The sequence below is a fragment of the Myotis lucifugus genome, unplaced genomic scaffold, assembly GCF_000147115.1.
Source record: "Myotis lucifugus unplaced genomic scaffold, Myoluc2.0 scaffold_101, whole genome shotgun sequence".
Classification (NCBI taxonomy): Eukaryota; Metazoa; Chordata; class Mammalia; order Chiroptera; family Vespertilionidae; genus Myotis; species Myotis lucifugus.
This window is the reverse complement of record NW_005871149.1, coordinates 2,513,256-2,540,680: the sequence shown is the minus strand read 5'-3', so window position 1 is coordinate 2,540,680 and position 27,425 is coordinate 2,513,256. Positions and strand designations below refer to the sequence as shown.

The window sequence follows — 27,425 nt, the reverse complement described above, 5'->3', positions numbered from 1 at the left end:
CAAAGATAATCTAAAGATCCAGGTGATCATTCACATGGTAGACAATACTGTTTTAAATAATTCAGCTTACCTTAGAAATAGACATTTAGACTTCCTCTGTAGATAATACTTGAATTTAAAATACTCATGGTTCTCACTCAGCTGTACTGGTAATAATTATTTAGCATTAACCTAAGCTTGCCATGCCCAATTTGCCCCTTATCAAGGGCAGGAAGTTAAATATCGGAAGGCAGTGTATTGCATTTCGAGCTAATCTTTACTCCAGGCTGCCAGTCTTCACCCCACCCCTGGTATTTCTGGTAACATACATAAGGAATGCCTTATTCTGGTGATGCATGTTCCCTAGCACCTCAGGTCCATTTATGAATAATTGCAAATCTGCAGTTAATAGCAATCTAATCTTTGACTAGGATTCCAGGCATCTTCAATGACTTTTGAATAAAATGCTTCTTTTGAAATAATAGCTCACAAGTCAAATTGTACAAATCTGGGTTTCTTTGACTTGGTGAATTTAGCCCTAGTGCATGTGTTAACCAAGCTGGTAGCCAACCCAGATTACAACACAATTATATTTGCTGTGTATAGTTTAACAAAAAAAAATTACGTTTGCAAATTTGCAAGTCTATCTTTGAAATGCACACAATACGTAAAACATTCTGGGCAAAGGTGATTGGTGATTACCATGCTTATCAACTCTCCCCGAATGCCAGTTAAACCCCTTCACACCCTCACTTAATACTGAGTTGTCTTGGAATTCGAACCAAGTGCATGTGGTAGGTATCCCAGTTTGGGGCTTTGTAAAGATCTCTCATGTTTTCTATTCTCTTTTACATTTATCCGAGGTACAAATAATTGCATGAGGTTCCCTCCATTTTTATTTTGTAATTCTATACTTCTGGCCCTTCCCCTCCCACAAGGCTACTTCATATATCCAGCAAAATGTTGTAAGATGTCTGCCCTCCACCCGAGACAAAGCCGATCGTCTCTGACACCTGCTTAGCCTCCTGAGTCTGCTACTGAGTGTAATTTTCCTTATTGGCAACACCACTCACCAGGTCAGCTCTACAGATTCTTTTTAGCCTAACCCAGTCCATTTCCCCCCCATAAAAAATGTGTATATCAAGATAACTGCATCACTGTATGTTTGCAGCTTAATCAGCTTGTTTAAAAACCATTCTTGAGCACACAAACATCAGGTTTTTTTTAGCGGTGAGAGACCGGTTTCAGCCTAGTTACTTGCTGTGGGTGTGAGAGCTTCCGACCCTTAAACTGTTTGTTCTCAGTGTCAGCTTTAGAAATGAGTGCTCGGCTCTGCTCTGGGAGTTGAACCCCCTGGCTGCTGTCGATACCTATTTTTCTTAGACTTAAAAAAAAAAAGTTTACTTTCATAACAGATAAATTACTCACTTGGTTTAAAAACTAACATTATAAAAAAGATACGTAGTTAGTGGTCTCCTCCCCGCTTCCTCTCCCAGCGGGCTGGTTCCCAGGCTGCCCTCCACTAGGTAACTACTGTTCTCAGTTTATGATTTATCCTTCCAGCAACTTGTTATAGAATTGATGGCAAAAATAAAAAATAGAATATTTTTATATAGAAAAAGGAACATATACACAATCTAGAACATAGTTGTTGTTTTTTTTACCTATTATGTCATTAGTATGTGTCTATATCACTATGAAGAGCTGCCCCACTCTTTTTTAAAAAGCTACCAAATATGCCACCGAGGCACCTAATTTCTGGGACCACACCCTCATTTCTAATTTGCTATTATAAATAACACGGTAAGGAAACACCTTGTGCGAACATGGTGTGCAGGCATATCTGTAGGGTAAGTTCTCAACATTCAAAGGCCTTTGGATCCAGGCCTCTGAGGACGAGAGCCTCCAGGTTTGACGAAGTGCCGGCAGGAAGGGAACCCCAGTGTAGGCTTTGCTCCTCAATCTTTTTGCCCGTATTCTTTTTTCCAGACTCTCGGCCTTCTCATTTCTGCTGCCCTGTTTTTGCACCACGTTTGCCTCTTTTTGACTGTGCGATCATTTCCAGCTACCTCGAAGCTAACTCTTTGGCTGCTTTCAATGTCTTCTTTCCAGAAACCTTTGGGTAGTTGACCTAATAAACATGAGAATTTGACAACTGGGTGGAACTTTTTTCACCCCCGTACCATGGAAGGCATGACATGAGGATGTCTAAACGGCAGTCCGTTGTACAAGGTCTCCGTGGTTTATGCGACTAGTGAAAGCTCTCCATTTCTTCCGCTGGATGCTACAAAGCAGTATTTCAACATCTCGTGTTATACAGCAGTCCAACGCAATCCTCTGCTTGACACTCAAAATTTAATACACACACTTTGTTTTTTCTTTTTGGTTGGAAAGGTTAAGCTCTGGTTTTCAGCCCAACCTCAGTCAGAAACTTCCTTTGGAAAGGAGGGGTTTTTATTGCTCTGTGAAATTCATCAAATTAAATGAAAAGGCTCTGGATTGTATTTGATTTTGCTCATAACAAATTTGTGACACCTCCTCTTCCCCTTTCCTCGATATTTGAGATTTTTGTCGATTGTGCATGATAGAGGAACGCTGCTAAGCTTGCAACTAATGAACTTGAAATTGTTTTGAGTAATTCTGCTTTTTTGGCTTTTTGTACCTAATCAGAATTGATGTGACTGAAGTGCAAATCTTCATAATAATCATGCATTTGCTGGCAGTGATTGGAGGACCACCTTTTTGGCAATCTATGGTAATTTCGTTCACATTGTGTATCCCATGTCATGCATGTTGTCTTTTGCTTGTGTTTCTAATAGAGGATAACACGGTTACAGGGTGAAATGTAAAATTATTTTGTTTTTTTCTGAAAACGAAAGGCTCACAGCAGTCGGACACCAACTTCTCTCTAGGGCCTGGTGGATTTCACTAGCACAGCTATGTGGTGCCTTAGGTGCCAGCACCCCAGGGCTGGTTCTCAAGGCGCTTTCCAATTATGACTTGTCACTCCATTTTACTAGTACAGCTGAGGAAACAGCAGGGAGCATGAGATAACCAATGACATGGTTAAATCGGCCCTTTTATTCCATTTCTGCACTCAGTTTTTTGGTCATATGCTTCAAGCTGAATGGCAGGTTTGGGGTAGGAAGTTAACTCTGGCCCCCAAACAGAACCGATGCTATTGAAACCAGTGCCATAGTGGGTTTTTGGTGTGTGGTTTTTTTAAACAAGCCATGCCCTAGGTTTTCAACCTGACCTAAACTATAGGCCCCCCTCCAGTCCCAAATTCTCTTCCAGAAACCTCTGGCAGAGGGACTGTGATATGTGTGCCAGGGAGGCTCAGACACAGGCTCAGGAGCCCGCCTACCTGAGTCGGCCCCAGCTCCCATCTGTGGGAATGTCACCTGTCAGCTCTCCGCTGCTTACTTCCTCCCTGTACAATGAGGACAGCAGTCCCGACCCCATCGGGTGATTTTTGTGGATTAAATGAGCAAATATGTGTAAAGCACTTAGAACGGTGCCCATCACACAATAAGCCTCAAATGTTGCTGATGTACCCTCCAGATCTGAGCCAGAGTAGTTTGTCCTCCCTGGCCCGGTTAACCACGGACCGCTCCCACCACCCGTGCAGAGTACAGTATTTGTCACTTAGTAGGTGTTACCTTACCACAAAGATTTACTGCTTCTGTGCGAACATAGTTCTTGAAAACCAGATTAATTTTAAGGTATAAGGGAAGTTTACCGAGCAAGAGTTTTCCCTCACCTAAGTCACTTTATGATGGTAAATTAGATACTTGAGGAAGTGAAATTAACACACTTCCCTAAGTATTTATTGCCAGAAATTATTTAATGCCCTTTATTGGGGGGGGGGGGGTGGAGGATGAAGGGATAAAAATAATCTATAGTCAACAAGAAAAAGTTTGAAACTATTTAGTCATGTACGTAATATGTACGTAATATCATGCAGATTCACATCTTTCCTACACGCAGTCTCAAAGCCAATACGGTCTTCAGTGAAATCTGACATCTATAGATCTCACTAGAGAATTTTATTACTTTTGCTCTCCACTAGGTTAGTAGTTATTTTTTTATATAACTGCATTTTAAAAATAAATCAGCCATAGAAGAAGGATTTTTCTTTTCCTAAAACTAGATCATAAGCCTAAAGCCTAAGCCTAAAGCCTACCCCCACTTAAAATTGTTATATGGCTTTGTGTTTTATTCCAAAATCTCCGCCCTCCCCCCCCCAAAAATTATTTTGAATATCTTAAACATAGATAAATAACCATAGTTTTAGCATACTGATGACAAAAAGGAAATGGGATTCTGGCTTGATCATCCAGAAACAAAGCCAGCATCAGGTATGTAGACCTGTCCATCTAGTTATCCTCATCAGTATGAAGCACTGTTGTACGTGAAGTTACATATCCACTTAGGCTACACACATCCCCTTATTCTTTGGCTTTTGCCTGGCAGTAAATTTGCTGCAGGTATACTTGTTGCCTTTTTTAAATTAGGATTTATACACACATCAGAGATGTAATTTTTTTAAAGGATCAAATATTTTGTCCTATCTTTATTGATAATTAAGAAAGTATAATCATCCTTTTTTATTAAGTGTTTTACAAGGAACCCTCGGGCTCCAGGCTAACCTGGAGTTCGCAGACCCCCCAGTCCAGTTTCAGGGTTAGGGAGGTGAGTAGCAGAGGGAAACCCCCCGCCCTGTCTTATTCGAATCACTGGTCCTCCCGTCACCATCAGTGGATGAGAAGGGAGGACTTCACCTCCTGGTGCTGTTTGGGAGCGTAGAGAAAAGGTCTGTGTTTGAGCGGACGGTCCCCAGGAGAGTCCCACACCTGACCGCAGGCCACTGCACTTCACCGTTTTCTTCTTACTTGGCCCTAAGCATTTATGGCTGAACATGTTCGTTCAGGAAAGAGTACTATGTATAGTGTTCCCACTTACCTGTGTGCCAAAATGGAGAGATGGTTTATTTAGGGCCTAGATGTGAAATTTTCATCTCTTCTGAGGTTGATGTCATAAAATGGAAAATGCTTTCTAAGTCCTCATTCAAAAGCTTTTACTAATATTCAGAAAGCAAATTTATGGCAAACAAAAACAGTGCAGAGGTCTTCATAACGCTGATTGCAGGAGATCAGCTGCTGTGGTTCATGTCCGCTGCTGCGTATGGAGCACACGTTCTTGCTGCTCTTCTTTCTCTTCATTCTCCAGTTTTTACCATTTTGTTTTGTTTGGTTGGGTATTTTTTGTCTTGTTTTTGTTTTCTTTCTTTTTCTTTTTCTGTTTTTTAAGGAAAAAATACTTTTATGCACAAAAGTCCACTAGGGCGTGGTTTACATGTTGCAAGAAATAAAATAACACATTTTTGTGTGTGTATTGCTTCCCAAAGGAATATATCCATTTGGAACCCCTGGGAACTATCTGTTATCGTATCACTCTTTTGAAATAGGGGGGGAGGGACATACAACTTTGAAGGGGACCCACAAATAATCCCCACATGGTTACTCTCACTGACATTTGATTCTCGTAAATGTACTAGTTGATTAAATGTGTGTGTGTATTAAGCCATGAGACACCTTATTCATTAGGTAAAGTATTTACAAATAAGCATAGCCCACATTCTTTGGAAGAAAGTATCTATACTCAAAATAGTACTTTCTATTTTTGCTGAAATTTATAGAACCTATAAGAACACTTTATTATGCTCATAAGAAAACTAGTGTAACAGTTAGTAACCGATATTCTACATTAACCCAAACCATTGAACCAAAACATGGGTCCATTGTCAATCTGGCAAATTGAGGGTTTAAGATCTTTTTTCCACTTCCACCCTTTTCAAACATAAATTCCATTAGATTGGTATTACTTTGGATGCAGCCAGGGAATCCAGAGGGTTTTTCCCTGGCTGTGGGGCAGGCCCCAGGCCCCAGGAGAGCTTTTCTTGTCCTGGCCAGCCTCGGAGGCTCCGAAGCCCTGGAGGCCTGAGGTAAAGGTGTCTTCACGCAGCTTTGTGGCTGCTCCTGCAGAGTGGATGCACTGTGGCCCCCTTGGATGCGCCCCAGGAGGACAGAGAGAGACTGGGAAAGACAATGTGCCCACCCTCCTTAATCTTGGGTGTGAGGTGCCAGTGACAACACTTCTGGTGCTTTTTGTAAGCGGAGCAGGTGGTGCCGATTTTGAAGGGCTCATCGCCGGGAGAGGCTCGGGATCCCGCTGGCCCCAGCGTTCCCTTCACTCAGCCTCCGATTTCCTGGTAGCTCCCTTCCCTGTTCCCTCTCAGTGTGGGGCCCCGTGTGTCTTATACGCTCGCAAAACTAATTCCACATGGAGAGTAAGAGAAAGGGAGCGCTTCATCCAGCAGGTGTGTACGGAGCCCCTGCAATATGTGGGGCTCTAGAGAGAAGGTAAAAATCAACTCAAACACAGCCTCACACCCAGGAGCCCAGGGTTGGTGCGTGTGGCCATCACAGGACGGGTGAGCAGCGTCCTCAGCAGGTTTCTGGTACTTGCTTCTGAGTCTGTTCTTGCTCACTTTGGGTCCAAGCCACTTACTAATTTGCCTGGCTTTGCTAATGTTTCTGCTGCTTCTCTCTTCTTTCAAAAGGCAACCATTTCCATGATCCTAAAGCATTTTCCAGATTTTAAATACAGCTGTGACGCTGTCCAGCCCAGCTGTGCACAGCTCTCTGCAAGGCCAGCCTTGGCGCTCATTCCGTCCACTGGCCCACATTCAGGCAGGCCCCTTAATGCCTTGCTGCTTTGGAACTGTGGGAGAGTGTAGGGTTTCCCTCTTGCCAGACAGGTCCTTTGTCACGGGAGCAGAAAGGGAGCCAGCCCGCATTTGGAGTTTCCGCCAGGTGCCTCAGGTTCGCACTGCAATAGTCCTAGTTTTCTGAACTAGAGCAGAAAAATCTCTTGGAATTCAAGCAGCCATGGTGTTGGTTTTCTCTTTTATGGAAAACAAGTTTTGGATTGGTCTGTAGGGTTTGGAGATCAATTAGGGAAGGAGGACAGCATTGAGGATGGTCCAGGGAGGTCTGGGCTTGATTTTTAAGTTGACCTATTTCATGTTAGAAGCGTAAACACCACCACAGTACAACTTGAAGTTCAAACAGTTGATTCCAACTTTTATTTTTTTTTAGACTTGCAGTTTTGCAAGAGGTCATAGAGTTGTGTAAACAAACAGAGGTCTTAAGAATTTTGAAGAAATTGAGGAGCTAAACATTAAGAATTATATCTACTAATTTCACTGCAGTTTTATACATATGAACAAATAGAAAATCTCAGATTTCCTATTTGGTTTTAAAAGTGTAGGCAGATGGCAGCCTAAAAAGCGTCGGCAGCCTTCATTAAATTGTTTTTGTTGTAAAAACTCATTGCCTGCTAAGCCTGGGCTTTGGGAATCTTGTTCCTATAGTCATTTGTTTCTATTTTTAGACTCATCATTTTATTGTTGCTTTCTTTCCATCTATATTGGACAAAACTTGAGACTTTTTTAAAAAAACATATTTTATTGATTTTTTATAGAGAGGAAGGGAAAGGGAGAGGGATAGAGAGTTAGAAACATCAATGAGAAGAACATCAATCAGCTGCCTCCTGCACATCCCCCACTGGGGATGTGCCCGCAACCAAGGTACATGCCCTTGACCGGAATCGAACCTCGGACCCTTCAGTCCGCAGGCCGATGCTCTATCCACTGAGCCAAACCGGTTAGGGCAAAACTTGAGACTTTAGAAAAGCTAAAGGGGAGGTATAGGAAGGGAGAGACTCTTAAATGATTTTAAATATTAATGCAAATATATTTCATTTTAAATGACGGATTTGTATTCGCAAGATTAAATACATGATCTCAATCCACTCAGCCCCCCTTATTTTAAATCAGCCCCTTTCCTACTTGGATGTGCTTGCCATGTTTGTCCCCCACACGTGAACGCCTTCTTCCTTGCCCTCTGCTTCCTAGCTGCTTGTATCCTAACAATTTGGCCTTGGGAGCTCTTCTGAGTAGAACTTCTGTCTTCCATTCTCCAGTTTACAAATTTTTGTTTTCAATCCAGTTTCGAATATTTTTAGTCTTTCATCATCCACGCTTTATCGTAACAATGAGTAACAAATTACGGATATAGAGGTAGAGTTAAAAAAATGCACAAAGAAAAAGACAGAGAACTCTTCTTTGATAAAAACACCAGAAGACAGCCCAGTTCACTATTGCCAGACTCCTGGGATGTGTTAAATGAGCCTCATTTAGCTTGTGACTCAAATTAATAAAGTTGGATCAGTTATTTTCTTTTTAAAGATTGCTGTCAGCAGTGAGATTAATTTCTGTGTAGCCTCGTCTCTTCAGACTTGTTATGTTGCTCATAAAGGAAAAGAGAGAGGAACTTCCATTAGTTTAAGTATTTACTAGACTGGGGGGCATGAAGAAGAACATATCAGAATATGAATTGAGTATGTGACTGTCTGTTTTCCTATTTCAGTTTGTATATATTTTAATTGCTCTTTCTCTCTACCTATTAAAGATTCCAGTGCTGAATATTCAAGTGAAAATTTTTCCTGCACTTTGTACTGTCGCAGGGACCATATTTTCCTGTACGAATTATTTCCGTGTAATCTTCACAGGTGGTGTTGGGAAAAACGGATCAACGATAGCAGTGAGTATCGCTTATGCTAGGACAGTGTGGGGGTCACTTCGTTTTTCATTTGAATTATATTAAAATCGCCCGGCCAGCATGGCTCAGTGGTTGAGCATTGACCTATGAACCAGGAGGTCACAGTTCAATTCTGGTCAGGGCACATGCTCGATTGCGGGCTTGATCCCCAGCAGGGGGCATGCAGGAGGCAGCCGATCAATGATTCTCTCTCACCATTGATGTTTCAAGCTCTCTCCATTCCTCTCTGAAATCAATAAAAATTGTATTGAATTATATAAAATCACTTGTCAACTAGGAGTTTCCACTTAGTCTTAAAAATAGTAATATCCAAAACTTCAGCTTTATTTGTACATGCATACAATGATATGCTTATATTTATGTGATATGCACAAACTTTTATGCACCTGTGTTTTTGTGTGTGTGTGTTTTGTTTTTCTTAAAGAATGGCCTGCTTTATAAAATAAGCTTGGCCTCTTAAAAGTGAACTCCTCAGTTTGTGCCTTCCCAGTCCGGGTGGCTGCTTTTCCTGAGCTGTTCTGATACTCCATTGTAGAAACTGTTGGCTGTCAGACTCTACAAGGCTCTTAAAAGCTTGAGTTGGTCAGTATCGAATCCCACTAATCCATCTCCTCTCTGCCCTGCACAGGGAACAAGTGTCCTTTCTCCTTTTCTCCACATTGGATCCGTGATCACATTAGCTGTGATGATCTACAAGAAATCCGCAGTCCAGCTTTTTGAAAAGCATCCCTGTCTTTATATACTGACATTTGGTTTTGTATCTGCTAAAATCACCAATAAGCTTGTGGTAAGCACGAACGTTTTTGTTTGTTTTTAATTTTCATCTGATTCTGTTTTTAGGGCCCTAGTTTTCATTCCGTAGTGTCCTGAGAAGTTGTAGAGTTTGCTCTCCTCCGATCAGAATCTCCTGACATCAGTCTGGGAACTGTTGGTATCTTCTGTGAAGCGACAGTGAGATTACCAGGAGCTCCTTGAGCCACCGTAGTTCTCCCCTCTCTCCACAATTTCATGTGCTTAGTTTGCTCACCTGCATCCTTCAGTCTCAGTCTAGACACTCAAATTAGGCTCCTGGTGAGACGCGTGCTTGGGGGCCTAGTTGATGGGAGAGCCCTTTGGTGTGTAGCTCTCACACACACTTCGTGTTGTCAGGTTTTTAGATTTGGAAATTCAACGTATGTTGCTAAAGAATTCTTGAGACTTGCTGTTCGAGCACAGTGCTGGTTTTCTGTGTAGCTCACCATTGCTCCAACACGGAAATGCCCACGCCATTGATTCTCTTTCTTTCCTAGGTGGCGCACATGACAAAGAGTGAAATGCATTTGCACGACACAGCCTTCATAGGCCCAGCACTTCTGTTTCTGGATCAATATTTCAACAGCTTTATCGATGAATATATTGTGCTTTGGATTGCCCTGGTAGGTATTGTATTTCATGATGTGGAGGCTACTTATTGTTTCAGTGGGCCAGTCCTGAGAGATCCATCTTGCAATTGTAATGATTTGGAATGTCAAAGCCTCATTTATAGGACTTTGTGGGAGTTCCTTGTGGCTTCATCTTTGAAGCATTTTTTACATTATTTTTAATTCTGCCTGCATTAGGGCTTATAAATTCCATATTTCTGACTGTAAAGCAGGAGTTGGCAAACTACACCCAGGGTGCCAATGGCCTGGTTTTGAAAATAAAGTTTTATTGGAACACAGCCATGGCCATGCATGTATGTATTGTCTGTGGCTGCATTCATGCAATGATGGCAGAGTTGAGCATTCGTGACAAAGACCGTGTGGTCCGCAAAGCCTGCAATAATGACTGTGTCTCTAAGAGTTTGTTGATCCTTGTTGTAAAGGAAGAATCAGTGAGTTCTGAGATGTTAAATTGTATGGAATGGAGGGTGACTCTGAAGAGAAGGGGAAGAAGCCAGAAGCCACGCCTCTGCACTGTCTAAGCTAAGGGCACCCTACGCAGGTCAGGTGACTCTAATCGTCGTCTCTTTTTGTTCCAGGTCTTCTCTTTCTTTGATTTGATCCGCTACTGTGTCAGCGTCTGCAATCAGATCGCATCTCACCTGCACATACACGTCTTCAGAATCAAGGTCTCTACAGCTCACTCGAACCATCACTAGTGATGGCGTCGGTGTGGTATAGGAAACTCGTGCTTTCTGCAGGAAAGAATCTGAACATATTAATGAGAGTGGGGAGGACAAGAACAAGTATAATTTATAATAATCAACGTGGTATAACTTTTATCCTTTGTTACTGGTAACACTCCTTAACGATCCTCTGTGAGAATGGGAGTTTCGAGTCCTGTCCTGTATATTGTACATGTTGATGTACAGATTTTGGCCAAGCGAGTGTGCGGGGAACAATGCCATGTGCTTGTAAGCTCTCCTGGATTCAGAATAAAATTGTCATGGGGGGCTGATCCCCTGCAGTGGAGATTTCTTAGGTAGAATATTTGCAGGCCAAAAGACGGTTGCTTTATAATTTTAACAAATCATCATCGTTTAGTGACATCTTTGATTCATGTCTTCTCAAGCTTTCTTTGCAAAGGAGCTCAGCTCAGGAGCAGATGTACCCCACTGGCGTGTGAGGGGGAGCTAGTGACCAACACCCGGAATTCGGAGGGAAAGGTTTCCTATCTTGACATCGCTGAGGAAGTCATTTTTTTATTGCTCAAGAAATGGAGTGTCTCGTGGGCTGGGACCCTGTCAGCATGCGGAATAATGTACCTTTGTCGATTCATTTTATTTTTTTAAATAAATATATGATCTGAAAGCCAGCGTTTTTCTCAATTTTATTCACTGGAAAAATAAAGTAAGTTTTAATGTCATTTTTCAAACTTGAAGCAAAATTTATTTCTGTTCTTTAATAAATAAGAAAATTTGGTCAGCTGTGTTGTTGTTCTGTCCTGTGACCTTTCTATTTTGTATAAATTATTCAACTTAAAACATAGAACTCTATTCTTTTCCCCTCCTGATAGTTTTGTTGTTGTCATCGTCACCTTGTCCCACCCTCCAAAGACATTTGTGTTCTTTGTATAGGATTCAGGGACCTGAGGGCCACACTCACATACACACACTAAAAAGATGCAATTCTTGGCCCAGCCGGCATGGCTCAGTGGTTGAGCATTGACCTATGAACCAGAAGGTCCCAGTTCAATTCCCGGTCAGGGCACATGCCTGGGTCCCCAGTGTGGGGCATGCAGGAGGCAGCTGATCAATGATTCTCATCACTGATGTTTCTCTCTCCCTTCCTCTCTGGAATCACAAAATAAAAATTAAAAAATGCAATTCTTGAAAAAATGCTTCTGAATGTTCCCCATCCCTTCCACTGTTTCAGCCGAAGGTAGGAGAGGTGTGGAGGGAAAGTGGACTAGGTGACCCCTAAACTTCGGACTCCACGGTTCTCTTTTCTCCAGAGAAAAAAATGTCACTGCGGGATCCCTCCACCTTCAGCTGAAGGGTTGAACTGGGCTTCCCAAAATAGCAAGAAGGAAGTAGGATGTCGAAAACAGAGCTTCCAAACCTGACCCCGGACCACAAATTCCTCCCTCTGGCTCACAGCCCTTCCTCCCAGGAACCTGGAGCTCGCCTGCCCCGTCCCAGCGCTGTGGCCAGTGCACCTGTGTCCCTGACCCCTCCTGGTGAAGTGGAGCTGCTGACCCCTAGAGCTCGGCCACCAGCACAGCCCCAGTTCTGGGCCAGCACCAGGTCCCCTACTTGTGGTCCCGTTTATTCTCACATCTATTCCTGTCTTTTTGCTCCTCCCCCAAGAGTGGAAGTCAAAGATACACATAGAAACCACAGGAAGTTTTCATTTTATTCTTACCCTCCTGTGTCCACAGACCTTTTTACGTGGCAAGCCGGAGCCTTTGGGCCACAGCTGCTTCCTCTGGAGGATTTTGTAATAGTGGTTCCTGGGACGGGGCAGTTCTAGCAACTCCTACGTCTCCATGACGCCTGTGCCCCTGTTCCGCTCTGTGTCCCCTGCGCAAGGTGAGCCCTGCTCTGTGAGCACAGAGGCCAAATCTTCCGAAGCCTTGAGAAAGCAGATTCCAGGGATCCCAAACTCGAGACACCAGCTCGAAGCAAGACCGGGTTCCCAGGACTTGGGAGAAGACTGGGTCCCGGGGCTGAGAGCTTCGCTGACCCTGCCACGTTGGCAGGGGCCAAAGTCCAAAACTGGCCTGGAGGTCTAGTCCCGGTCACCACAGTTCTCATTTCACAGTCTTTCCCTTTGATTTCTTCTGTTTCTTCTGTTCTTCATATTCACGTATTTTCCGTTGGAAATAGCCTGTGGGTTCAGAAGCAGGTGTTAGAGGATGTAATCTGGCCGGGCAGACGGATGAGCTCAGGGATGAGGATCAGAAATACCCTTTCTGGCCCGGCTGGCGTGGCTCAGTGGTTGAGCATCGTCCTATGAACCAGGAGGTCATGGTTTGATTGCCGGTCAGGGCACATGCCCAGGTTGCGGGCTCTATCCCCAGTGGGGGGTGTTCAGGAGGCAGCTGATATATGATTCTCATCATTGATGTTTCTCTCTCTCCCTTCCTCTCTGAAATCAATTTCTAAAAAAATTTTTAAAGGAAAAAAACCCCCCTGTCTGCTCCTCATACCCCCACTAAACCCACATTCTCGTTGGGGAATTCCCACACCCTCACAGGCCTCTGGAAACCCAGTATTCCATTAGCCCCCAAAGGGGCTACAAGGAATAATAGAGCGACTTCTGCAAAGTGTCAGCCCGGGGGCATTTCCTGAGGCTTTGAGTTCTTTCTTTCCAACCGGCTGATAAGATCCCAGCTGTCCTGGGGCCTCTGAAAGGAAGTGCCTTTTCCTCCCCTCAACCCAGGGCCAGGGCCGAGTGACCCGCAGGCCTAGGGGGTAGAGGCGCTCGCTGCCTACCTGCTGGAGGGTTCTTGCTCTTCTCAGCTTCCTGGATGAAAAGCGAGAAGAGCTGTGTCTTCACAAACTTCTTCACGAATCGGCGGTTGGCCTTGGAGGGCAGAGCCTTGTAGAAGGCCCGTTCTTGGAAGCGGCCTTGCCCGTTGGCCTCCCACCTGATGTAGGAAGCGTAGTGGCCGACGGTCTTGACAAAGAACTGCACGAACGGGCCTGACACATGCTCGTTGATTTGTTCTGGAGCTGCGGGGGACACGGAGACGCCGCTCAGGGAGGAGCCAAAGGATGAAACCGCCCACCTTTACCTTTGAGGGGCTGTCACTGCAGGCTGAGCGCTCCAGGGGTGGGGTGGGGGTGGGGTGGGGGTGGGGCGGGGGTCATAATTACTGATGGACTCTTGAAGGTGGGAGGCTGGGTATGGGTTCTCTACCATTGCTTAGGAAGAATAAAATCTCTGACTCGCCCTGGGATCCAGGCCTCAGGGACTGGCCCAGGCCTGCAGAGCAGGTTCATTTTAGTTCTGGAAGGGGAGGGATGGGAGCATGGCCTCAGGGGCCTTGGAGAACCCCACAATAAGAGGGGCCTGGGACTTACTCTGTTGCTCATCGATCCCCTGACCGAGAGACTCCAAGATGTCATCCTGAAGCTTGGGAGGTAGGATGTCTTTTTCATCACCGACCTAGTTGAGGACAGAGTCGGGGAGGAGGTGTGAGTGGGGTGTTGGCAGAGAGGAGGGTGTGTCTGCACCCCCACTCACCCCCACATTAATAATCGGCCACATAGGTGAGAAACAACAGAAGCTGTTTCTTGGTCTTTCAGCTGAACTCAGTGTCAGCAAGTCTCTCCACCCCTGTGGTTCCTGGTTGACACCCCTGCTCTGAGGCACCAACACTAATTGCCTGGCCATGAGGTCGGTCACCTGCGATTTTCGTGTGTCATGGGCCCCCTGAGAGGGGTTCTCGCTCAGCATAGATGAGCGAGCATGGATGAGACGGGAGTGATGGAGTTGGTGGTGGGCCTGAACATGGATGAGACGGGAGTGATGGAGTTGGTGATGGGCCTGAACATGGATGAGACGGGAGTGATGGAGTTGGTGGTGGGCCTGAACATGGATGAGACGGGAGTGATGGAGTTGGTGATGGGCCTGAACATGGATGAGACGGGAGTGATGGAGTTGGTGATGGGCCTGAACATGGATGAGACGGGAGTGATGGAGTTGGTGGTGGGCCTGCAGGGGGTCTGAACCCAGATACTCACTGACATTAAGAAGGTTCCTTCACAAAGATTCACCAGTAGCAGGCAAATGAGCATCGATTCGGTCAGACACTCCTTTCTCCCCATTCCCGTTTGGAAACCTTAGTTCCTTTCCTGGGGAAAGGGTGTGAGAGTCTAGGAAGAGGGATGGGAGAGCTGAGCTAGAAGGGGATACAAGATGAGGAAATCATAGCCAGTCACTCCCTTCATGAAGCCCTGGGTAGACTAACTGCTTCTAAATATGGAACATGTAGAACAAGGTAGGTGCCTTCCACGTGTGTCGCATGTAATCCTCCCAACGGTCCTGTAGGGGCATGTACTAACCCAACTCACAGAAGCTGCCTGAGGTCCTACCGCTAACGAATAGCAGAGCCAGAGCCCAGGCCTCCAGGGCCCCGGCCTCAGGACTGCACCCCTGTCCCCACTCTCGCCTTCAGCTCCCTCCCCCTGGTCAGCTTAGGACAGGATGGGGATCATTTCACCTCTCCATTCTTGCAACAGCCTAAAAACTCCCTCGGAGCTTCGGGAAACAGCGAGAGGAGGAAATGAGCGCAGGGTCACAGGAAGACAGAAGGAAAGGCAGTGAGGAGACCACGTGCCTGCAGGCCGCAGGCGAGACAAGCACGGGGCTGGAACTAGGGGGCCTGGAATTCGGGGGCCCTGAGCTCCGGTACCAGCTCCATCACTCGCCTGAGGGGCCTTCCGTCTAGCCCAGACAACACAAACAGACATCCCACTGGTTGGATTCCAACCTGCAGATCTGCTTCTTGGATCCTCAGCGCGTCCTCAAATAACTGAATTCACTGCCAATGTTTACATTGGAACCTTTCAAATAAAATGTGGATTGGGGGTATCTCCTCACAAGTCGGGGAGTCTACGCCCTGGCCGGTGTGGCTCAGTGGTTGGGCATCATCCCGTGCACCCAAAGGCTGCCGGTTAGATTCCCGGTCAGGGCACACGCACAGGAGGCAGTCGATCGATATTTCACTCTCACATCGATGTTTCTCTCTTTCCCTCTCCCCTCCTCTTTCTCTAAAAATCAATTAAAAAAATATATTTTTAAAAGTCAGGAAATCTAACACTGGTTCTCATTTCTAAAGGACAACATTCAGAGAGAACTGAGAGTGGCTGCCCCCTTTGGGCTGGGCGCGGGCTCAACAGTTTGCCATAACCCCCTCCCCCAGCCCCCCACCCAAACCTGCTGGTCACTGAAACGCCTCCTGGGCTCCTCTTTTCAGTTTGCTCGTGACAATGGGGTGAATGATCCTCTCCCCTATCCACCCCCCCCCTCCCGTGCTCCCTTCTTCCAAATAAAAGGAAAAAGAGGGACTGGCAAGTGTGCCAAGAGACTGAGCCGGCGCTGTAATTACCCGTCCTCAGGGGAGAAAAGGTGAACTAGTCCGGGCCTGAAACCACTGTGTATATGGGCTCAGGTCCCTTCACTCGAGGAAGCCTGTTTGTTTGGGGGGTTGGGAGCTAAGATTGTGGGTGAAGAATGTTTCTGTGAAGTCGTTCCCCCAAATCTTCCTAGCACTGGGGTATATTACTGTCAAAGAATCCCTTCCCGGGAGCTTCTGTGGGGGTCAGGGAATCCCCTCACACCCGCAGTAGCCCCTGCCCACTTCACAGGGCAGCTGCGGAGGCGGGAAAGAGGCCCAGGCCCGGGACGGCGGGAGCCAGCGCCGCTGGCCTCGGCCTCGGGAAGCCTTCCTGCCTGGCCGTCCCGGGGAGGAGCCCCGGCTTCTGAGAAGCTGGGCTGCAGCGTCAGGAAGTTTCATAACTGATGGTATTGGGACACTGAAGTCTGATTGCCAAACACGGGCTGGTCCTCTGTCCCAGTGAGTCACAAGGCAAAGGCTCGTTCAGAGGGCGTGTGTACTCAGCACTTCTGAGAAGGGCTGGGAGGGCCAGGAAGCGAGGAAGGAAAACATGTCTTTCCTTCCCAGCAACACGCGGTGGAAGAGGGGCTTGGGGTCCGCTCCCTGTGCCCCGGCCTCGGAAATGCCCACTGAGCTCTCTGGACTTCCGTGGTGTCATGCACCTGGGGGCGTCCTCCCACGAGGGCTGGTTCCAGGCCTCTGGAGCAGCTCACTGCTAGCCTCTCCCCGTGGCTGGCCTTTGTCTGCACAGAGTGAAGGTTAAGCAGTGCCCCCCCCCCACCCCCCCCGAAGTAGCTCTTCTCGCTTCAGGTGAGTAACATGTTCTCTCTGAAACTTCCTCCTGGCAGCTCCAAGCAGGACACGTGTCCTGAGTTGTCCCTCCAACACGGGAGACTGGTGCATGCCAGGAATGCCCGCTCGGGGGGCCCTGACAACATCGAAGGGCTCTACCCTGATTGCCAACGGACCTCTCAGCCACTCGGAAAGACAACTCCTGCTCCAAAGATCTGCCTGTTCAGGATTCAGCTTTCAGCGGGGCTGCGTGAGTGAGCTCATGTCCAAGGAATGTGAGGGAACTCCAGTGGGCTGTGCTGCAAAACCCAGCTGTGCTTACCCGTTCAGATGGGGCAGGGGACCCCCAGGGCCCGCTCAGGGGGGCCAGCTGGCCCCGGACAGTCAGATGACCCCTCCACAAGCTACGTGCTTGAAGCCCAAAGGAGCAGAGAGCTGAGGCTTACGGAGCATCAACTACGTGTCAGGCCTCAGGCGGGGAGCTTTAGGCGTGATCTCCCCTGGAATCCAGGGCACTGAACGCTGTCACCCCCGTTTTACAAAAGCAGCAGCTCAGGCTTAACCGGGTGAAGCAACCTGACCCAAATCACACCGCCCCGAGGAGCAGGGCTGGGATCCGACTCCAGGTCCGCCGGCCCCGAGTCACGGCTTCCCTACCTCTTCCATGGGGCTGTCCAGGACCTCCTGCAGAAAGCGCATTTGCACTCCCACCATGAAGGGCGTGGGGCAGCAGACCGTGGCCAGGAGGCTCTCGGGGACCACGGGGATGTAGGTGTGTGCCCAGCTGAAGGGGTAGAGCAGCGCGGCGGCGGCGTGGATACACTGCGACAGGGTGCTGGGGACAGCGACAGGGACGAGAGTGAGAGGGGCCTCCCTGCGCCCCACCCCTGCCACCCCCACGCTGCCCACCACCCACAGCAGGTGCAGCCGGCCGGGAGCCACGCTGGTCCCTGGGACTCCTCACAGCTGGGAGGGGAGGGGCGGGGGCCCCTCTCCAGGATGGGCCTGCATTGGGCCTTTATTTGTCATGAGATTTCTCAGCAACAAAAGCAGCTCTAAGGAGCGGAGAGGGGAGAAACGCCTTCCCTCGAACCCATCACCGATGAGCCCCTTCTATGCGCTCAGCACGGTCCTAAATATGTGGGTGCCAGGAACTGGGAGACGCGGCCCTGCTTCTCGGAGTTCGCAGTGCAGCCGAGGAGGCAGACAAGGGAACACCGGGCAGCAGAGAGGCCAGGCCTGTTTCCTCCTCGCATCTCTCCAGCCCGGCCCAGGCCTTCCCTCTCCAGCTCTCTCCGGCCACTCCAGGTTGGTGCCTGAGTGCCTGGGAAATTCCTAGATTCCCGGAACCTCGCCCAGCAATTCCTCCCGGAAAGTCCCGCAGAGGGGCTCTGCCCTTCCCTACGAAGCACTGGTCACAGCGCAGGGCCAACTCCCGGCCACTCACGCCAGCACACAGCCCGCTCTCTCTCTTCTCTGTCCCCCACTGGCTTTCATGGCTCCTCATTTCTCCTGGTTGCCCCCCACACCGGAGCCAATAAACACACAGATGCAGAAACCTCGTTCCAGTTCTTGGTATCAACCAGCACTCCCCGAGAGAGACTGGCTCAGAGAGCCGGCCAAGGCCGAGGCTAACTGTAAGTTCCACCCCCGCCCCACACCCTGTGTTTCAGAGATCTGACAGATGGTGTGGGAAGGAAGTGGGGAGAGATGGGATCTCCCTGGAGAAAGTCAATGTCCGAGAGGCAAGTCCTGCTGGCCCTGGCCCTGGCCGGCCAGCTGACCCGTGCGGTCACGTTCACTTCCCAGGCACCGATCTTAGGGGGAAAGGCCAGCACCCCAGCTCCAGCCACACAGAAACTTCTTTCCCTACAGGGCTGAGCAGGGAAAAGCTGGTTCCAGAGCGAAGGGTTACACCACTTCCCTCAAGGACTAGCTCACAACTAGTGCCTTTGTGTTGACACTGGTTTTTATAGAATGTTCAGCCCACAGACCCCACTCCCTGCCCGAGCTTCCTTGTCTCTGGGCGCCATGACATCCACCTGACCCTCTCTGGCCTAAGAGCTGGGTTCCCAACATCCTTTCCTTCCTCTTCCCTGAAAGACAGAGCCAGAGTTGTCAGCCAGTATCCTCCCTCCGCAGACATGAACAGAAGGCCAACTGCCAGCTCTCTGATGGTATTTTTTTCCTTCTCCATCCTGTCATGTCTCCCCTTGTCTTTCTCAGACTCAAAGGCCCTAAGAGGTAGAGACCAAGACATGGCAATGCCCCACTTCAACACACACAGGGGTAAACTCAACTGCGAAGTTATTATTATGAATAACAGCTCAGCTCGGCCGGCGTGGCTCAGTGGTTGAGTGTCAACCTATGAACCAGGAGGTTATGGTTTGATTCCCAGTCAGGGCACATGCCCAGGTTGTGGGCTCGATCCCCCTTGGGGTGGGGGTGGGGGGGGGCGGGGAGAACATGCAGGAAGCAGCCAATAAATAATTTTCTCTCCTTATTGATGTTTCTATCTCTCTCTCCCTCTCCCTTTCTCTCGGAAATCAATAAAAAAATATATTTTTTAAAAAAAGAATAATAGCTCACCCTTACTAATCTGTGCCTGGCAGGGTGCTGGCTGCCTAATGTGAACTATTTCATTTAATCCCCACCACAACCTCACGAGACAGACAGTCGCTTCCTCCATTTCACAGATAAGAAGATCATGACTTCAAGAAGTTAAGAAGCTAACTTAAGGGAACCACACAGCTAAGAATAGGACTTGAACCTCTTTGTGCTGATTCAAAACCTACGCTTCCACCCACGACAGAATTCTACATCCCCTTCGGGTCAAAGGCCATGTCTTGTTTGCCTGTATCCTCCCGAAGGCTTGGGATCCGACAAACAGTTCACACATGCGTGTCTGTTGAATGCGTGAGTGAATGGGTAGCTGTGCTTGTCATTAAGGATGACGGCCTTGACCTCCATACCACTGCATGCCTTCCTGCCCTGAGCCTGTCAAGAGCAGAGTCATATCTGCATCCACCCTAACGCTCTCCGCCGGGGCCATCCCCAGGACACTTCCTGGCCTTCTCTGAGCTCGGTCAGAGGCCTCCTCAGGCCTAGGCAGCAGCCAAGTTGGAGGGCAGAAGCAGGTTCGTGCAGGTCCAGACCCGGAGGCAGGAGGGCGGGCACACGGGCCCTACAGCCTGGCTTCCTCTGGGGACCCTCCGGCTGTTCCCCTGAACCCGAGGACGCCAGTCCGTTCGGCTGAGCCGCTCGGTGGCTGGACCCACCTGAGACCTTCTGCCAGGAAGATGATTCTCCGCTCCAGCACCGCGGAGGCGAAGAGCTGAAGAATCTGTTCGAAGCTGAGACAGCGCAACAGAGAACTGAAGTCCACGTGTTCCAGGTGGGAGTCCAGGGGCCGCGTCAGGGAGATGAACTTGGGGAAACCAGAGAGGATGTCATCACACGGAAGCCTCACGCAGACCCCAGGACGCTGGGCCTCTGCCAGCCTCCATGGTCCCCGCAGGAGTGAACCCCATCCTGTCTCTCCCGCGCTAAACCCACCCGTGGTTTCCCTCCGCCCCGGGGACAGCACGGCCCTCGAGGCCCTGCCTCCCTGCCAGCCGCACGGAGCCCACGCCACCTCCTGGCCCGCTTCCCCACCACCTCCTTCCTGTGCCCCGAGCACGTCACGCTCTTTCTGGCTGGACGTCCTGCACAGGTGAGGCCCCCGGGACCCCCCCTCCTCCCAAGTTCTTGTCCCCCCTAGTCTCAGGGGTTCTCCTTGGCCACCTAAAGCAACGTGTGCTCTCCGTCCTTTCTCTGAAGCATCCTGGTTTTTTTCCCTTTCATCAAATCATACAATTTTTTAATTATACATTTGTCTGTTTCCTTATTGAACGTCCGTCTCCCCCAACTAGACTTTTAGCTCCATGAGGTCAGGGGTCACATTCATTGTATTCACCACTTTACAGCCAGGAAATCGTTCCGCTCGGGGCCCAGCAAGCACGCCCTACTTATTTTCTGAGCAAGTGACAGAGCCCAGCCCACCCCCGACCTTGATTTTATATGGAGAAGCCAAGGTTCAGAGGGACACGGATTACCCAGAGGAATCGGGGTCAGCGTGGAATTCTTAAAACAATGTTCTGCCTCAAAACAGTGGCGTCCCATGTGGCCTGGGTGGGGACTCGGGGGCGGGGAGGGGTGATAAGAAATGGACAGATGGAGGCCTCAGGTAGAGCTAGAGCGCAGACACCGGAGGATGAGGGTGGGGTGCGGGGGCCAGTGGCAGGTTGGGGGCTGGGGGCAAAGTCCATCTGGCACCAGGAACCTCGGCTCACGTGGTTTATTTATTACAAATACAGGTCTTGGTGGCTTGAATAGTGAGTGACTAGGCCTTGTGAGCGGCCGGTTGGGAGGATGGGAAAATGTGGGTTGGATATTCAGCTCTGACGATAATTCCAGCCAGACCCAGCCCCTGCCTGGCTCAGTGCGTCTGCATGTTACCAGTGAATGAGGGGCTGGAGGGCTGCGAGGAGCGGTGCCGCAGAAGCCTGCCCCCTCCAGCCAGAGCGGGTCTCACCTCTTTACTGAACCCACCTCGGTGCCCGAGTCGGGGATGAAGCTCTTGAGGGTGACGGTCTTGCCGGGAGCGGGGAAGGCGGCCTCCCGCAGGCCCTGCATGAACGGGTAGATGACGGCCATGGAGATCTGATGCCGCTTCTCCACCTCATCCAGGATCTGCAGGAAAAGGACCCGGGGAGGCGAGGCTCAAAGGGATGCAACGGGGAGGGCGGCAGAGGCCCCGGGTGTGAGGGCCCCTCGCTGGTCCAGCCCATCTTCCCGTGTCTTCTCTGCCCCTCCCCCAGGGTCCTCTCTCCTCCCTGGCACAGACCAGTCTACTGCTTCCTCCTGGCCTCCTTCTTCTCATCCTCCCTCGACCAACCCACATGCCTCCCTTCTCCGAACCTCAACATAAGCTACCTTTCCAGGAAGTCATCACAGAGTAAACTCATCATTCACTTGACACCACGTTCATCGTGATGGTTGGGATGAGGGCCTACAAGGCTGGTTCCTCTTGGGGACCACTCTGCCCCCCAACTTTCGCTGGATACTGCCTAGGGCCAGGGCCAGCCTCTGTCCCCCAACTTTCGCTGGATACTGCCCAGGGCCAGGGCCAGCCTCTGTCCCCCATGAATGCACGCTCCACCCAAGCAAGGCTGCCAGAGTCCCTGCCTTCACCCTCCCAGGGGCCTGCTGGGGGCAGAGCACACCGAGCCCCTTTCGTGGCCACCAAGACCCGCCCCCTCCATTCTGAGGGCCCCTCTGATCCCACTCAGGTGTGTGGCTCTCAGCGAGCTCCAGCAGAAGTCCTGGCGTCCCCAACGCCCCTGCTGCCCTGGAAGGCCCTGGAGGGAACCCGGCTTCGTACAATAATCGTCTCCATAGCTCTTTAGAGCTCGGCCTTTCTCAGATCACCTCGCTTGAGCCTCACACCAACCGTGGCATAGGAAGGTGTGGGTCATATATGCATCTGACAGACGAAGACACGGAGTATCTCCCGACTCCTAACCGGGGCTCCTCCCTGTCCCTCCAGCTGCTCTCTGGCCTGACCGGAGTGGGAGGAGTGGGACCCGGGGGCTCTCAGCCGGGAGACGGTTCCCTGCACTCAGTTCTCACTTTTCTGTGAAATCAAGTCCAGCCCAAGCCCCTCTCCGCCTGGGTTCTCCCACCTGGGCCTCGCCTGACCCCGCTGACAGGGAGGCACTCCCTGAGCGCTGAGGGAGCACCTGCCGGGCGGCAGCTGGGCAGGCAGCCAGGCAGCCGGGCAGCCGAACAGGCCCAGCAGGCCCAGGAATCCCGCTCCGGCCCTACCTTGGAGAACAGGCCGAAGCAGCCGATGCAGCTGATGATGCAGTACACCTTGGGGAGCCGAGGGCCGCGGCCGGCGGGCTGTGGGGGGGAGAGAGCCTCCTTCAGGGCCGCAGCCCCCAGGCCTTCGCCCACCCGGGGACAGCGGGGCACGAGCTGGCGGCTGGGGGACGCGTGGTGAAAGGTGGGCCGGATGGAGGAAGGCCTGGACAGGCGCAAGGAGGCCAGAGCGGCCACCAAAGTCCAAAGAAAGTGGCTGTGAGGGGGCTGGTGGGCTCACAGCAAGCACTGCCACCATGGGGGGTCGACAAAGAGCAGGGACCAGCGTGCTGCAGGGACGAGGGAGGACAACACTGAGAATCCTGAGAGCCCAGAGCAGGTGTTCAAATCCCGGTCTCTGCTCCGGGGGCTCCCGGGGCCACGGCACCGAGGCCCGGACGGGGATGTTGGGAGAGCAGAGACCACTGCAGGGCCTGCAGGAGTCCCCTGGGTAGGCGGGCGAGGGGGCACGTGTCCCTGTTCTGCAGGCTGCAGAGGGCACTAACATGGCAGCGGGTGCTGGGCTGTGCTCTCTACAGCCGCCACTGCCAGGGGCCTGGGCTTGTGCGGCTGAGGCCTGAGCAAGCCCCCTGAGGAGCCGGCAGGCTGCAGAGAGGAGGGGACAGTTCTGAGCTGCACAGACCAGGAGGCGCCTGCAGTAGCCGATCTTCCTGCTCCCATCCACGTTGGTCAGCACGAAGGAGAAGGTCTCCCTGAGGAAGAGACACGAGACTCTCATTTGCCCACTAGACCAGTGATGGCGAACCTATGACACGCGTGTCAGAGGTGACACGCGAACTCATTTTTTTGCTTGATTTTTCTTTGTTAAATGGCATTTAAATATATAAAATAAATATCAAAATATAAGTCTTTGTTTTACTATGGTTGCAAATATAAAAAAAATGTCTATATGTGACACGGCACCAGAGTTAAGTTAGGGTTTTTCAAAATGCTGACACGCCGAGCTCAAAAGGTTCGCCATCCCTGCACTAGACTGTACAACGGGGAGGCGGCGGCATCAGGGGGGCGCCGAGGGGGGCGAGGAGGACCCGGGAGCTGCTGGCCGGCAGGAGAGTGGTACTAATACCAGGAGGGTAAGTGCTTATCGGTGTCAACCTCCAAAGGCATCATCTCGTTCAATTCTCAAAACAGCCCTTTGAGGAAGGTTTGCTGGTTATCCCCGCTTTAAAGTTGAAGGGACGGAGGCAGAGAGGGCATTTCTCATGCCGGCCATTCAACTCCTAGCCGTGCAGCCAAAACTCGAACTCAGACAGTCGAGTCCCAGGGCTCCTGCTGGAAGGGACGTTGCTACGTCACCTTCTTAGAGGCCCAGGGCCTTCTTCTAAGCCCAGCTCCTGCCAGTGGCAGAGTCAAAACCCAGAGAAGTCACTCCCAGCTCGAGGGAAGGGAATCCCGCCCTTCTCTGCTCAGAGGCAGCTGGTCAACCCGGGGGCCAAGATCCTTGGTCTTACGGGGCCCCAGGCAAGATGGTTATCCATGAATCCACTGAGCCCCTCCCCGTCAGGAGGGAAGCTGGTAAGAGACGGGCATACAGGCCACGTGAGGGGCCACAGGAACCACCAGGCTCACACGGGCCCTTCTGCCCCGATCCCAGAGGCCCCGTCTCAGGGCCGGCAGTTACCTGGGATACTCAGTGAGTGGGGCCCACTCGTTCCCATCCGGGAAGCAGAACAAGGGGATGGCACTGAGCAGCCGTTCCTCCTCCTCCTGTTGGCCCCGAAGCAGGTTCTCCCGCTGTAAGGATAGGAAAGGAGATGAGCCGATGGTGCACGTAGGGGCCCCAGGAGAGGGCAAGAGGCAGGGGCAGCAGGAGAGGGCAGGAGGCGGCAGGCAGGCGGACTTCTTTTGAGGCTCTAGCACAGTCTTAGGATAAGCTTGTCCATGGCACGGGGTCCTCTGCCTGTCACTCTACACAGGGACTTTGTTCTGGGTCTGGCTGGACCGACCCCAAGGCCGAAACAGCCCGTCCTGGGCCACGTCTACATGAACCCGAGTTAGACTTCAGTGTCTGAGGATCCGCGTAGTCAGGAAGGCGGCCAGGCCACCCCTGAACACAGAAGGGCCCTGAGACCGCTCGGCTTCCTGCGAGGACCACGTCCCAGAGGTAACACCTCGCAGAAGAGAAGCGGCCAGCTCACCGGCCCCACTTTCAGGGTTAGGGAGATCTCTGTGGCCCAGGGCAGGGGCAGTGAGGATCCCAGTGTGTGTGCGTGCGCGCGCGCATGACCGCGGGCTGCCCCACCCCCTCCTTCCCACAGGGGTGCCTGGGAGGGGGTGCCTGGGAGGAGCTCCAGCAGAAAGTAAGCTTCTCCGCAGAGAAGGGTGACTGGGCTGGAATCTGGGAGAACCGGGAGGTCCCCAAAGGGAAGAACTAGCCTAGATTCCCGGCCAGGGAGCCTAGGTCAGCTCCTCACAAAGAGGCCAGGCCTAGATTCTGTGGGTGATAACAGGAAACAAGAGCGGGCGAGCTCAGGGCACACACACACACACCCCCTGCCCCCCTGTCGCCTCTCAAACACCCCACCCTCCATCCCCTCCCCCCACCCCCTCTTACAGTCCTTACCTTGGGAAACTGGTAGGTGATCGTCGGCTCATAATCCTCCCCTGATCGCTTCTTTTTGAGGGAAACCACGAGGAGGTATTCAAAGAAATGCTGTCCTCCGGCGAAGGTGGCCAGGCAGTGCTCCGGGGCCCGCTCCGGCTCCTTCGCCGCCTCCCCCGGACTGTCCTGGACAGACCCTGAAACCAGACACGTGGCCCACTCGGATCTCACAGGTCCACGCCCCGAGTGGGGACCGCGAGGCTCCAGGCAGCTTCAGCACCTCAAGGCCCCCCCTGCCCACGCCGAGGTCCCCGGAGCCGGCCCAGCACCCAAGGTCCTGGAATGGGATCAGAGCCAACTGGGTAGCTTCCACGCCGGCCCTGGGGATGTGCAACCACGCGGAGCCATGGGGAGAAAAGAAAGCACTGATTTGGAAGCCGAGGAAATGTACTGGGGAAGCCCCGTGGGAGGCCCCGTGCCCCGGGCACTGCCTGCCCTCAGGGTGCCCAGCGCAGCACCTGCAACATGCCCCAGCAGACCTGTGCTCACTGCATCAGAAGAGGCACACGGGCCATGTGGCTGTGACCACACCAACCCCCCAGGGGGTATGACAGGCTCTAAAGACCCGCAGGGGAACCTCCCAGCGCAGTCACATGGGAGGAGGAGGTTGAGATATAAAAGGAAGAAGGAAAAGAAGTGTTTCAAGGAAGAAACAGCCCCAGAGAGGAGAATCACCCGTGGGAAAAAGGAAGTGGGCAATCCAGTCCAGACCTGGTGGGATTCGGGACCGCCATTTGTGGAAGTGCCTGAGCATCCCGCCTACCACTGGTCCTGCCATCGTCCCGGGCCTGCGGGGCATGGAGCGCTGCCCTCGCCCACACCGGACCGACTACAGAAAGCCCCAGGAGGGAGCTGCCGCTTCAGCTTCCGACCCCGGTGCTAGGCAGACAGGCCCCACGCTGTCTCCCAAAAGAGGGAGAGCAGTTTCCATCCCGGGCACCCAATGGGTGAGCAAGCCGGCTGTGACGGGACCCAGGCAGGAGGCAGGAAGCCCGCACTGACACAGGCAGCATCCTGGCACGCTGCTCAGACCTCAGCTCCTCCCAGGAGCCCCAGGGTGTGGTGAGACAAAAGGTCGTAAGTAAACACCTCCAAGGCCCAGCTGCTTCTGGGCTCAGGGCTTTGACTTCTGGGCCGGAGGTTGTACAATGGGCTTATTTACAATCTGGGTCAAGTGAAGAATGCGAGATAGCATCAGGCTGCAGGCACTGGGGACTCCTGGGCCTTTTATCCCCAGAACTTTGATTTGTGGCCTTTCACTTCGCAACTGGGTCAATAGCAGCCCCGAACCCCTGCAAGGCCACCTGGAACTTCCAGGACCAAACACCCCCACAGCCAGCATGCCACTACGTCCGTCCTGTGACATCCAAAAGGAGGAATTCTTCCAGGAGGAGGGAAACCTGGACTTCAGGACGCACCTAAAAGCCTCCTCGCCTGCTGGTGGAGCAGAGAGCAAAGTCTGTGTCTGAGCTGCAGAGCTCCTGACGGTCCAGATCTGCGTTGGAGTATCTCTCTCCCCTGCAACACCTCCTGGACAGGCTTCTCTCCCTGGGACCTGTTCCAGGGTCCCGGCAAAGGATCCCTCTTGCAAATAGAAAGCGCTGACTCAGGACATTCTCCTGGCCCGCAGGAGGGAACTGGCTGCACCAGCAACAGCGGAGAGCACCTGGGGGAACTCCGCCCCACCCCCACTCCTGCTCAGTCTTTTATATTTTAACATATTTTCATTGATTTCAGAGAGGAAGGGAGAGGGGGAGAGAGAAACATCCATGATGAGAGAGAATCATTGATTGGCTGCCTCCTGCATGCCCCCACACTGAGGATCAAGTTCACAACCTGGGCATGTGCCCTGACCGGGAATCAAACCGTGACTTCCTGGTTCAGAGGTCGACGCTCAACTGCTAAGCCACGCCAGC

The 27,425-nt window shown here is 51.2% G+C and overlaps 2 protein-coding genes across 11 annotated transcripts in view; one reads left to right on the top strand and one right to left on the bottom strand.

Annotated features, from left to right (window-relative positions):
• The window catches only part of CEPT1 (choline/ethanolamine phosphotransferase 1), a 32,901-nt gene extending 21,460 nt beyond the window's left edge, over positions 1–11,441 (top strand). For 2 of the 10 annotated variants that reach the window (XM_014458998.2, XM_006092547.3), the window contains exons 5-10: positions 2,650–2,734; positions 8,517–8,648; positions 9,295–9,453; positions 9,956–10,081; positions 10,666–10,755; positions 11,199–11,441. In XM_014458998.2, the coding sequence (XP_014314484.1) occupies positions 2,650–2,734; positions 8,517–8,648; positions 9,295–9,453; positions 9,956–10,081; positions 10,666–10,755; positions 11,199–11,252 (646 nt within the window). In that variant the 3' untranslated portion in view covers positions 11,253–11,441. Of the gene's footprint in view, positions 1–917; positions 1,056–2,649; positions 2,735–8,516; positions 8,650–9,294; positions 9,454–9,955; positions 10,084–10,665 lie in introns of those variants that run through there. The other 8 variants (XR_002830158.1, XR_002830162.1, XR_002830164.1 and 5 more) reach the window with 7 other exon arrangements.
• Positions 11,442–12,460: 1,019 nt separating this feature from the next.
• Positions 12,461–27,221, bottom strand: DENND2D (DENN domain containing 2D). Its single transcript, XM_023757072.1, has 12 exons — positions 26,221–27,221; positions 25,471–25,646; positions 24,529–24,641; positions 23,530–23,599; positions 22,851–22,928; positions 21,576–21,716; positions 20,264–20,412; positions 17,642–17,820; positions 14,818–14,858; positions 14,155–14,239; positions 13,564–13,803; positions 12,461–12,955 (listed from the first exon to the last, which is right to left on the bottom strand). The coding sequence occupies exons 1-12, from the start codon at positions 26,306–26,308 to the stop codon at positions 12,879–12,881; spliced, it is 1,437 nt and encodes a 478-aa protein (XP_023612840.1). The 5' UTR covers positions 26,309–27,221; the 3' UTR covers positions 12,461–12,878.
• Between the last annotated feature and the right edge of the window lie 204 nt (positions 27,222–27,425).